The sequence below is a fragment of the Muntiacus reevesi genome, chromosome 9 (assembly GCF_963930625.1).
Source record: "Muntiacus reevesi chromosome 9, mMunRee1.1, whole genome shotgun sequence".
In the NCBI taxonomy this organism is placed as follows: Eukaryota; Metazoa; Chordata; class Mammalia; order Artiodactyla; family Cervidae; genus Muntiacus; species Muntiacus reevesi.
In genome coordinates, this window is record NC_089257.1 from 52,948,529 (window position 1) to 52,960,538 (window position 12,010).

Genomic DNA, 12,010 nt, shown 5'->3' on the forward strand with positions numbered 1-12,010 from the left:
TTGAACTTCAGCATCCTTAGAGCCATTTTCCTTGCATAATTAAACGTGCAGTTTCTACCCATCTCCTTGATTAGGGATAAGCAAGGAGGCTGTGAGCCTGTGAGTTCAGAACTGTCTCCCCCCACGCCCCACCTTGTAGCCCAAACTGTAGAGAATCTGCCTGTGATGCGGGAGACCAGGGTTTGATCCCTGGGTCAGAAAGATCCTCTGGAGAAGGGAATGGCAATCCACTCCAGTATTCTTGCCTGGAGAATTTCATGGACAGAGAAACCTGGCGGGCTCTAGTTCATGGGGTCACAAAAAGTCAGACACGACTGAGCAACTAACACACACATATACACGCCCCACCCTGTGTAGCTAACAAACAAAGCCCTTGTGTGTCATGTAAAGAGGACATGGATCAGGCAGGGAAGAAAATGGATGTGTAACTCCACTGTTAATCTCCAGGGGATTGTGTTTCTTTTTATTTCTTTTCCAGGTTAGAATACACAGAGCACCAAGGAAGAATCAAAAATGCAAGGTGAGCTTGGACCTTCTTTCTGTCTATAAGCCATCCTGGTTTGGTTGCTTAGTGTGCAGTCAAGGAGGCTCTGAATATCTGTTCCCTGTCTGTCGAAGAGTCTTTGATGCTGTCATGTCCTTAGGGAATGAGGAGGGGGACAGGGCCCTGGCTTGATGTGGTTCTGTCCCCCACTGCCTCCAGGCTGAGCTGCCTTCACTCTTTGCTGTCTAAGCATGTTTAATCTGAAGGGAACTCTGGAGGGAGCCAAAGATAAATCAAGGCTAAAGGTTTTCCCTGTCTTCAGCAGGTTCCTCCTTCCTGCCTCGGGGCCCTCTGGGGAGACCTGACTCGAGGAGTCAGTTCCCCGGCTTTGCCTGGCCTCTGAAAGGGCCCTAACTGCTCTGCAAGGTGTGGCTGAAGGCCAGACCTGGGGAGGCCCTGCTCCCTCAAGTAGATTCGCTGACTCTGCTCCATGTGGGTCCTCTGCTCTCCTGCCATTAACCCCAGGGCCATCTGATGCTGTGTCCTGACACAGAACTAGGGCTGTAGAATTCAAAGGACCTGAAACTGCTGGCTTTCCCCTCATGGACCAGCTTTGGCGAGAGATCACACGGTTCTGTGGCAGTGGCACTGTTGACATACCTCTTTGGAGGACAGTCACAAATAGCAGGTGCAAACCAGTCAAGAAAAGAGTGTGTGCCATGGGAAGTGTCACGCTGCTCGGCGAGCAGCAACTCTTGGGGACAGATGTAGCCTCTGCTGTGTCTTGGTGGGGTCACGACTGATCCAAGGACAGCCGCATTAGTTACCTGGTGTCTCAGTCTGTCTCCCACAGACCACATGGCAGACTCCCCTCAGACCTCAGAGACAGCTCAGCCTGGGGCCCTCACTGATGTCTGTTCCTGGGTGCTTTGCCCTTCAAGTCCTCCACCTCCCTTCTTTCTTTCTCCCACATCTTAAAATCCAACTTTATTGGGGCTGAGAAGAATAGAAATGAGGAGAAATTAAAAGCTCAGTTGACTGTGAAAAGACAATTTTTGTAATATTTCTCAATTCCAAGGATAAGGTAAGCATTAAAAAAGAAAAACACTAATACCGACTTGGCAGTGAGCCCCACTTTTTTTGGTGACTTTAGTAGAAAAGCCCAGTTTGAAACATTCTTCAGATTCTAAATTTGCCTTGTCAGATGAATATTGAAAACAGTTATTTTCATCATTGTTTCCTTGATGCTCTGTTACATTTTACAGAAATCATTTTTCATGTTGTTGTTCAGGGAAGCTCACAGTCAGATTGAAAAGAGGCGTCGGGATAAAATGAACAGTTTTATTGATGAACTGGCTTCTTTGGTACCAACGTGCAACGCGATGTCTAGGAAATTAGATAAACTTACTGTGCTGAGGATGGCTGTTCAGCACATGAAAACCTTACGAGGTGAGACCCCAGCTTTATTGTCTTTTATGCCCTCGCTCACAGATGTTACCACCCTTACTTAGAATGTCCCTGAGTCCCTAAGGCCAATGTTTATTACTTGCAAATGTGTAGCCTTGAGGAGTATACCAGTCATTTTCAGCAGCAGACATCATGCCAAGTGAAATCGGCATTACCAAGCTTCTGCGGGTATCAAGAGGCAGCGTTGCTGTCCTGCATCCCCAGAGGGTAGAGGCTGTGTGCCATGCATGTGTGTGCGCACGTACCCAGGCTACATACATATCAGAGAGGCACACGCCCCATCTTGCATATATGTGGTGCCTGGACCTTGCCCATACAATGATAAACTTCAGAAATGTAGCTGCCCTCCATGACACAGGAAAGCCTGTTTCAGTTTTTAAGAGGAAAAATTCATCCTGGTTTCTTTTGAAGAGTGAGTCACTGGTTGACAGCACTTGCTGCATTTTATTGTTGAGCGAACACTGATGATATTTTCATCTTCCTGGAATTTTCCCAAACCAGATCAACTCTTTATAAGGGAGGCAGTGTTTTCTTTCTTTTCTGAGTGTGGGGAGGGTGAGAAAACAGAGGCAGAAATGTGGAAGTGACTTATCCAAACCACAGGAGAAATCTGTACCGTGGCAGGCATTTTAGGGAAGGCCGTCCCTGGAATTTTCCACAGCTAGACTTGGACTATTTGAGGAAATCGGAAAGTAGGCACTCACTCAGATCTCTGACCTGCGTGGTAAAAGAATTACGTCTTTTATGTTTCTACAAAGCCCCCAGAAATAAGAAGTAGCTGGTTTTGTCTTTTGACCTTGATTCAAAAATATAAATGTTGTATCCTGGGCTTGGAGAAGGGCGTTTTAAAATTCATGTTAGGGAAGATAGAAATTAAATCATTACAACTAATTTCTATTACATTGGAAAGAAAAGAGTTGCAGAACTCAAGTGGTCCTAAAATGCAGGGGTGTGGATCAGTGATATGCACCTTGTTAGTTGATTTGAAAGTCACTGACAGGTTCTGTTTCCCCCCTTCCTGGTGGTCTTTGGAATTATCATGAGCTGTTTTAGTTCACTGTGCTACTAACCATTCTGCAGATTCCAAGTCATTTACTGCTGACATTCTTCTCTAAGTTATTCTCCTGAAAGATGCCAGATTGACAGCCTTTTAAACATAAGTCTTATGCCCTTTCAGTCCTGGGAGCTCAAGTTGCATTTACTGAAGTAATGCATTTCTCTGGGTTGCCAAACTCATTTAACTCAACCCTGATGAAGAGGAACTCACAGCAAACGCCTTCCACAGCATATTTACTCAGGGCCTGGCAGACTGGATGACTTCCCAAGAACATTTAGAGTGGTGATTTGAGCACCCGCTAGACAACCCATTTAATATAGATGTTGGAGGGAGGGGAGTGTCCCAGGAGTCTCGACCAGTTTGCTTCCAGAGCTTCCTTCTGTATTTGAAGCAGTTTCTAAACTTCTGTTAGCTCCTGAATTTTCACTGTGGTGACAAAAGCAAGCTTGTTAAGTCTCCTGTGGTCAACAGTGTTCACTTTTCAATGACATTCTCTTTAGCGTTTGAGCTTCTGTTCAAAGCCAGAGCTTGCCTTATCTCCACGATGGAGAAAGAAAATAAAATGTAGCTCCTAGGGGCTAGGGACGAGGCTGCATCTGGAAGACTTGAGACAGTCGAACGGAACAAGACATTATCTGAAAATAAAGTGTTCCAACTTTTTCTCTTTTTCTCCCCGGAAGGTGCCACCAATCCATACACAGAAGCAAACTACAAGCCGACTTTTCTGTCAGATGATGAATTGAAACACCTTATTCTCAGGGTATGTTGCAATTATGGGATTGTTTTTACACAACATTTATTTTCGCAAATCTCAGAGTTAAGTGCCAGTGTGTGGGAATTTGATGTCTCAACACCGAACTTGTTTAGGCTCACTTCCTCTGGCAGGGTCTCCCCCTTGTTCTTACTGTTTGGACAGGCCTCACATGTCTTCCCTGGGACCCTCCTCTTCTACCCTCACTCAAACAAAAATGGAAGGCCTAGGCTACTGGGATTTTAAATCAGAAGAGCAGGATTTTATTAAAAATAGGAGGTAATCAAGAATCCCCATCCTACATATGAAGGTTTTAGAAAGGGACTGAAACTGGTAGCCATTGAGAATTTCTCTCATCCTCACTTGACCACTAACACAAAAACAGCTACCTAAACCTTTCTACTAAAATTCCATCAAAACAACAAAGCTTCCAAAGATGTCGCAGCTCTGGGAGGAAGATGAGTGGAGGAGGCAGGTGCTTCCACCTGCTTGACCGTAGCACTCGCTTCTCCAGCTGGTCTCTGCAGAAAGGCAACTGGGGTGGCACCGAGGGAACCTGGCTTCTGTGAGAATCAGGTCTGCTCTGGGCCAAGCAGGATTTCGCTTGGAAACTGAAGAGAGAGACACTAAATTCAGAGACATGTCCTCTTGCAAACAGTAGAAAGAAAACCAAAGAAACCTAACTGAAGGGAAGAATACCTACGCCATCTCCCCCCAGCCAGGGCTGCCCTCGCGTCTCAGAGCAAGTATGCAAGGCCCCAGCATAGAGGGTGGTCCCTCTGGCTTTCTGCATCCTCACTGCCCGTTTTCAGCTCACCCTGGCTTCAGGCCCCCTGTTCGCCTGGCCTGCCTGCTCATTCCAGTAGTGTCTGTCCGTCCCCTTGTGACATGCTGCCTTAAGTGCAAGGAACAGGACATTATGAGTCAACAGGGCTTTGTTTCTCAAGCATAGGCAGTCCTGGTTAGACAGTGAGGGGATGCTGTGGAGGCTCAGGGAGGTCAGCAGGAACCAGGCCCTTTCTGTCTTCTCGCACCACCCTGCTGAGCCAGATTTCCACCTTGGAAGGAGATGGCTGTGCCAGGCTTCAGTAGCTCACCAGCCTGAAAGAGGGCAGGGGAGACTCCAGGCCAGCCATGCTTTGTATCAGGAAAAGGCGTGCCTTCCTGGAAGTACAGGAGTAGACGTCAGCTTATCTTGAAAATGTCACCTGGTCCCCCAGAGGTGCAAAGCAGGTTGCCGCATGGGTATCTAGATCTTCCAGCCTCCGGAGGAGAAGCAGGCAGGAGAAGAAGGGTCAGGAACAGCAGATGGCACACGTTCTTTGCAGAGCCACATCCATCTGCTGGATTTCCCTCCAGTGATGGCTGATTTAAAGTCCTGACCCGGTGTGGAGCTGCAGCTGTGGTCTGGTTGGCCTGGGGTCAAGTGGGGCTGGTGCCTCCTTGCAGGAGAAGCCATCTCATTAGTGCCACATCTGGGACAGCTGTCACAGCACCCTCCCCGGCTCTCTTGTACATGAGTTATTGTTAGGCAAGGGTTTTTATATCTTGTGCAGGTGCAGTTGGTCTTTTTGAACTTCTCTGTCAATCTGTTGGATAGTCCCACATTCCAGCTTATCACTAGCGATCCTTCAAAGCTTTGTGTGACTTGTAGATTGGATAGGCATAGCCTCTGTCTTCCGTTTTCACTTGTTCACTAATTCAGCAAACATTTTAGTACTTAATGGGTTTTGCACGGCACTGTCCTACAAACGTCCAGTCACTGATAGACACTTCAAGGTGGCGGCGAGGCTTCTCAGCAAGTTAATGACAGTCATTTGGTTACCTCTCAGGGCAGACTCAGAGGGCTCAACTCTGCCCTCGCCTTTCCATCCTTTTCATAAAAATGTCCTTGTCCTCAGGGAGGACATACTAGAATTAAGATATGAACGATATCTGCAGCATCTCCAGAGAAACTATCAGGACTGGCTTCACAGGCATGCAACCCTTACAGCTACGTAGGGCCCGGTACTTGGTTTAATGCTCTGCTGTTGCCATCTTGAAGACTGTATTTTGAAAACAAGGGTCCCTGCATTTTCATTCTGTCCTGGACCCTACTAATTATGTAACTGGTCCTGATCACCATACTGGTGATTTGGTGTTTTTTAAAGAAATACGTATATGTATATACACATATAAAATAAGTTCCTTTCATAGTGACAAGTGTTTAGTAATTGTTGCTGCTTTTCTAAATGATTCTCTGTTAGATGTTCATACTTAGCAGGGTCTGGAATAAGGGTTTTAATGCTGTTCAAGTGAAAGACTTCATCTTGGGCTTGCCTTTTCTGCTCCTCTCTCTCACACATCAGTGGTGATCTGTCTTCTCTCATGGAACTTTTCTCATCTCTCTGCCCCATCTCAGTGGCTGGGAACCACTCTCTAATTCCTTGCCACTTCTGGATGCTGAGTCCCTGGGGATTTGCTTCAGCAGACAGCAAGGTCCACTCAGATGATGTCTGAACAGTTTGGCAGCAGGAATTGGACTTTCAGTCTCCCTTACCAGTGCAAATCTGACTAATTACTTTCCTTACCAAGTGCTTTCAAAAATATCTTGAATGACCTGCATGTCAAGGAGCAGTGAACCTGATCAGTTTATAACGTCTGGAACCTATACGTGCCGAGTTTTGAAAGTGAGGCGGCCCCTCGGGCTCCATGTCACTCATTAACTCAATACCGTTTTCCCTGAGGGCGAGCCTGCCTTGGTCTTCCCGGCCCCATGGGGCTCGTGTTCTCACCCCCCTGCTCTCTGGCTGGCCCCTCAGCCTGGCTCCTTCACCTGCTGGTATTCCTCTGCCTGAGCGAATCGGAGTCGGAATGTTTTGTGCCTCCCCTACACTGACCGTATTCACCGGCCTCTGGAACCTTCTCTCCCTCCCCTGAATGTGTTGAAATCCACTCCCCTTGTCATCAGCTTGGGCCTGAGTCTGCTCAGCATCTCTTCTAGGATGTCACAGGAACCGTCTTCCCAAGCACCTTTTGAGTCACATCACTTCATTAATGAAAAACCTCAAAATACTCTCTTCTCTAGTTAAGATACAAGGTTGTCTGCAAGGCAAATGAGGAAGTTATTAATACCCTCTTTTTCTTGACAGAATGAGGCTTCTAGCAGATGGTGCTTGGGAAGTGGCTTCCCCCTCGCTGTCATCCTTTGCCCCCAGGCCAGAGCAGAGGCCTAACTTAGGAAAGGATCAGCCCCAGCTTCCTTCTGGCAGGTGGCCTGCCAGGCCCTCTCACGCGGTAGTGAGTCTGTCCCCCTCTCACTCAGGTCTGTCATCCCAGCACAAGTGAACGTACCATTCTGTTACCTTCTGGTGCATGAATTCATTTCCTTAGTTCTTAGAGTTTAACTGCATCCCAAAGGCCCTTTTGTGGAAAAGGGAGCAGGTTCTTTTATTAGTGTGTGGTTGTGCGCTCAGTCACATCCGACTCTTGCAACCCTATGGACTGTAGCCCTCCAGGCTCCTCTGTCCATGGGATTTCCCAGGCATGAATACTGGAGTCGGTTGTCATTTCCTTCTCCAGGAGATCTTCCCAACCCAGGAATCGAACCCATGTCTCTTTGAGTCTCCTGCATTAGCAGGCAGATCTGAACCATTGGGAAAGCCCCAGGTTCTTTAGTAGTCTATTCCAAAAACAGACCGAGGACCAGCGAATAACAAAGATAATGACGCATGTGATTTAGTCTGTAGTAGCTGAGTATACTCAATGAACATGAGTTTGAGCAAACTCCGGGAGATAGTCGAGGACACGGAAGCCTGGCACACTGCTGTTATGGGGTCACAGAGAGTCGGACATGACCAGGTGATGAAACAAAGACAACCTGAGCATAGAGCCAGTGCGTGGCAGGGCAGGGAGCACTCTCTGGCGCCCAGCAGGCCCCAGCAGGGGTTCTTAGGGGTTGCCCATCGGGGGAGTCCTGGGTAGCATTCAGTCACATTTGCACAAAACATCCTAAGCTCTCATGTTCCACATCTTCAGTATTTATCTGCCTTAGTCTGTCTGACAAATACTGTCCTGTCTCCACACCTGTCTTTGTCGACACTTTGGACTTTTGCCTGTATTTAAAGTGAAGAAGAGGTGAAAGACTATCGGGAAATTTTTGCTTGGCTTTTCTTGTCGCATTTAGGATACAAACAGCTCATCTCTTCATCAGGGAATAAAACTTGAGTGTAGTTGTTCTTAACCCTGTGAACATTAGAACCGCTTTGGGGTGGGGGTAAGTGGGGGAGGAGGTAGAAATCATACCAGTGATCCAGCCCCACTCCAGACCATCAGCATAAAAAAACAAAAGCAGACCACACTTCAGATGCTGAACCCACTGTTCTAGAGAGCTCCTTGGAAATGGAGGTGTTCAAGTCTTGGACAGATGGTGGCTTCAATATTTGAGAGGGAATTTTGACCCTAAAGTTTCCTTCCACTCTCAGATTCTATGATATTATATTGTTGTTATACTTAGAGCAATGAAATGGATTCCTTTGGACCTTCATGCAGTCAAAGGAAAATTCTTAAATTGAGTTCTCCTTCAAAGCAAAACTCTCTGTAATTGGACTTGCCCCGGTAATCATTAGTGATACATGTGAATATGTCTGCCTTGGAGAGAATCTCATCATTCTCAGAAGGTATTTGTTCTAAGCATCCTGTTCTCAAGACACCTATGAAACTGTCAGTGACTGCAATCCTGTGCTTTGGACACTTAGAAAATAAATCCTTATTTGCTGTCAGAGTGATTATAAATCATGTTTCCTAAAGTGTGATAAATTGATTATCCATTTCTCCTGATTAGGCAGCAGATGGATTTTTGTTTGTCGTAGGATGTGACCGAGGGAAGATCCTCTTTGTGTCAGAGTCTGTCTTCAAGATCCTCAACTACAGCCAGGTACTGCCCCTGTTCCCGTTGGTGGTGGGCAGCCTTACAGCGGCCAAAAAGGTTACCCCACTTCTCAGAATAATTAATAGACAAGTGACATGTGAAATGCTTCTATTGTTCCCCAACCCCATCCTTCTTCCAGAAAATTCTTAACACAGAAATGAATATAAACTTAGAAAACTTCCTTTAATATGCTTTCATTGGGAAGTTTGACCTTATCAGCCTTGTAACTTTCTCACTGCTGCAAGTGTAGGGGTAAGCGGGGCAAGGGGCTATTTGACAGGGAAGACAGGCAGACAGTACAGTGCCAGGGAAAAAGAAAAATGGGAATCCACCCATACTGTGTCTACAATGATGTATCACTTATTAGCTCTATTGAACCTCAGCACCCTCTGTAAAATGATTGTATCAATGACTGTTTATAGAATCATATAACTGTTTATATAAAAGCTTCTAGAACGGAGCTTATCACCTGTTTTGTCCCTAGAGTTTTTACTCATTTTTTTCATTCATTCACTCACGCTCATACTGGTATTTGCATGGAAATTTGGTTAAGCAGAAGAATTGCAGTATCAAAATAAAATTTATATAAATTAATGTAAATTTCATGTTTCCAAAGTGTTTTGCTCTTTTCAGTCTTAGAGCAAAGCTGTGGAGGAAGTTATTTATATCTCTGCTAACAATTAGGCTAGTGAGGCATATAGTGTGACACAACTTGTTTAAGAACAGAGGTCTAATGGAGCTAGAGTCAGAGCCCACGCCCTACATTCCTCCTGCTGAGGTCTTAGAAGGGAATCTGTGGGCATCAAAGGAAATGATAAAGGGATACATGCTGTGAAAGACTTTTGCCTTAGAGGAGCGTGAGCTGTTTATGTGGGTGAGCCCTTGTCCCTTCTTGCCTTCTCAGCACCACACTTTCAGTGCCTCATTCATGGTGTCCTTATCTAGGCAAAGTGCCTGGATGTGTGTCCATGTTAACATGTGAAATACTTAAGATTCTCATGCTTAAACGTGCAGAGTAAAGGCAAAGCCCTTGTTAGTTAATTTATATTCCGCATGCCGTTGACTTGTCCTTCTTGGTGATGCGTTCCCACAGAATGATCTGATTGGTCAGAGTTTGTTTGACTACCTGCACCCTAAAGATATCGCCAAAGTCAAGGAGCAGCTCTCCTCTTCCGACACCGCACCCCGGGAGCGGCTCATAGACGCAAAAAGTGAGTTTGGGAGCCGCCGAGCGCCAGGCTGCACGGCGTGTGCTCTGCCGGCCTCAGCGGCTGGGTTCCTACCTCTCTGCCCTTTATTTGGGTCAGAAGAGCTCTTTGGCTAAATGGAATTATTATATTACTTCATGTTTGTTTCTCTTCTGGTTTATATAAAGAAGAAAAAATTTCAACGTCCTAATTCGTGAGGGGAAAAACAGCCATTTTAATTTGATTCTTTCTGATTTTTAGTCAATTTTTTTTTTAGGATCTAAAAATCCCCAGTTGTATGTTCCTGAGTTAAAAGGGTTCACATCAGTTTGATTTGTTCCCCCCAAAAAAATCACTTCTGTGTGTCTGAGTTGTACTCATGCAGCCTCGTAAGATGAAAAAGTCTAAATATGACATCTCTCTGACCAAAGTGGTTTCTCTTGAGGTTCCTCCCCTGCCGCCCCAACCTGCCTCCCTGCTTCCTCGTGGCAGCGGTGGAGCACCACTCACGTCCTCCCCCGGCTTCCTGCACCTGCCCCTGTGCCAGCCACAAGCTCTCTCCCCCTTCAGTCCCACAGGGAGCCCTGCACTCCAGCAGTTAAGAGCATGGACTCCAGAGTCAGAGGCAGGGCTCAAATCTTGGCTCCACCATTCACTAGCCGCATGACCTTGAGCACGTTACTTAACCTCTCTGTGCCTCAGCTTCCTTACCTGCACAGTATTACTGATTTCATCAGGTTGTTGTGAGGATTTAATATGCTAAAAACATAGAGCACATTGTTTCCAGCACGAAGTGAGCACAACGTTGTATTTACCTTGGCCCAGTGCCGTCATAGTCTAACTAGTTTCCTGCTCCCAAGCTCTCCACTATAGTCTCTGGAAGGAAATAACCACCAGAGGAATCTCCTTTAAGTCATCCTTTGCACCAAGGCACTCCTCGTCTTCCTATAAGTACAGTGTAGAGCCTGCCACCTGTTGCCCTTTATAGTCTGGTCCTGCAGCTGTCTTAGTGACCCCAGGAGGAAGAGGTGAATGCTGTTTGGTCCTTGCCTCTAAGGCTGTTACCCATGTAGTCAGGGCGACAAGGAGACGGCACCGTGTATAATAGGTGCAGCCATATACGTAGTACCAGCCACAGAGAACGGTGATTCATCCTCATGTGGGTGTGGGCACACGCGTCATGGAGTAGGTGACAGCTCCAGGTGGGTTTGAAAAGATGAATTAATATTTGCCAGGTGATGAAGGGAGGAAAGTAGCAGAGGAAATGATTGGTGGATGGGGGCAGAAGGGTGGTGCTGGGGTTTGCTGGTGCTGCTGGTGAAAAACATGCAGCGGAGGGGGAGGACTGGACCACACAGACCTTCTCATCTGTGAGGACACAGTGAGGGGCTTCAGGGTTGGGGTGGGGGGCAGGCTCAGTTCCCCAGCTTCTGTGCTAACAAGTAGCCCATGTTTCTGTCAGGATGACAGTCAAGCTTTTTCTCCAGAGATTTTAATTCAGTGGGTCCAAAACTAGAATTCAAACCACAAATATGAGCCACATATATGATTTTAAATTTCCTGGTAGCTACATTTTAAAAAGTAAAAGTAAATGCAAAACTAATTTTAATACTATCTTTTATTTAACACTAAATCCAAAAGGAAGTCTTTCCGATTTTTTTTTTTTTTTTTGCACTAAGCCTTTGAAATCTTGGGTATATTCACATATAGAACATGCCTCCAGTTTGAAGATCCCAGTAGCTGCATGTAGCTAGTGACTCCCACACCAGGCAGCACTGATCTAGAATGTGGCTCAAGCATCTTCAGGTTGATACAGCGTCTGGGGGTTCTGGCATCCAGCCAGGCTTGAGAACTTGAGTCAGCCCTGCTGCCTCTTTTCCATTCCAGTGTCCAATTCCCAGCCCACCTCCTGCCTCCTCTGGGAAACACCGATTGTTTCTGCCCTTTATTTGGCCCTTTTCAGTCATACACCACATGTGGCATCAGCGCCGTCCTCCTGGTGAACTGCCATTTCCCCTGCTCAGCTCCCGCTGAGAAGAGGGTCCCGTGTCTATTTCTTTATTTCCCGGAGCACCGAGTCTGTTCATCAGCAGCTGCATTCTCCGTGGTCTAGCAGCATTGCGGGCTGACAGCGCCCCATCCGTAGAGGTTCTGT

General features: G+C 46.5%; 1 protein-coding gene across 4 annotated transcripts in view; it reads left to right on the forward strand.

Moving 5' to 3' along the window:
- BMAL1 (basic helix-loop-helix ARNT like 1) overlaps positions 1 to 12,010 on the forward strand; it is a 108,361-nt gene that overhangs the window by 79,165 nt on the left and 17,186 nt on the right. For all 4 annotated transcript variants that reach the window (XM_065943837.1, XM_065943835.1, XM_065943839.1 and 1 more), the window contains 5 exons: positions 479 to 520; positions 1,776 to 1,933; positions 3,689 to 3,768; positions 8,582 to 8,674; positions 9,762 to 9,879. In XM_065943837.1, the coding sequence (XP_065799909.1) occupies positions 479 to 520; positions 1,776 to 1,933; positions 3,689 to 3,768; positions 8,582 to 8,674; positions 9,762 to 9,879 (491 nt within the window). The remainder of the gene's footprint in view (positions 1 to 478; positions 521 to 1,775; positions 1,934 to 3,688; positions 3,769 to 8,581; positions 8,675 to 9,761; positions 9,880 to 12,010) is intronic.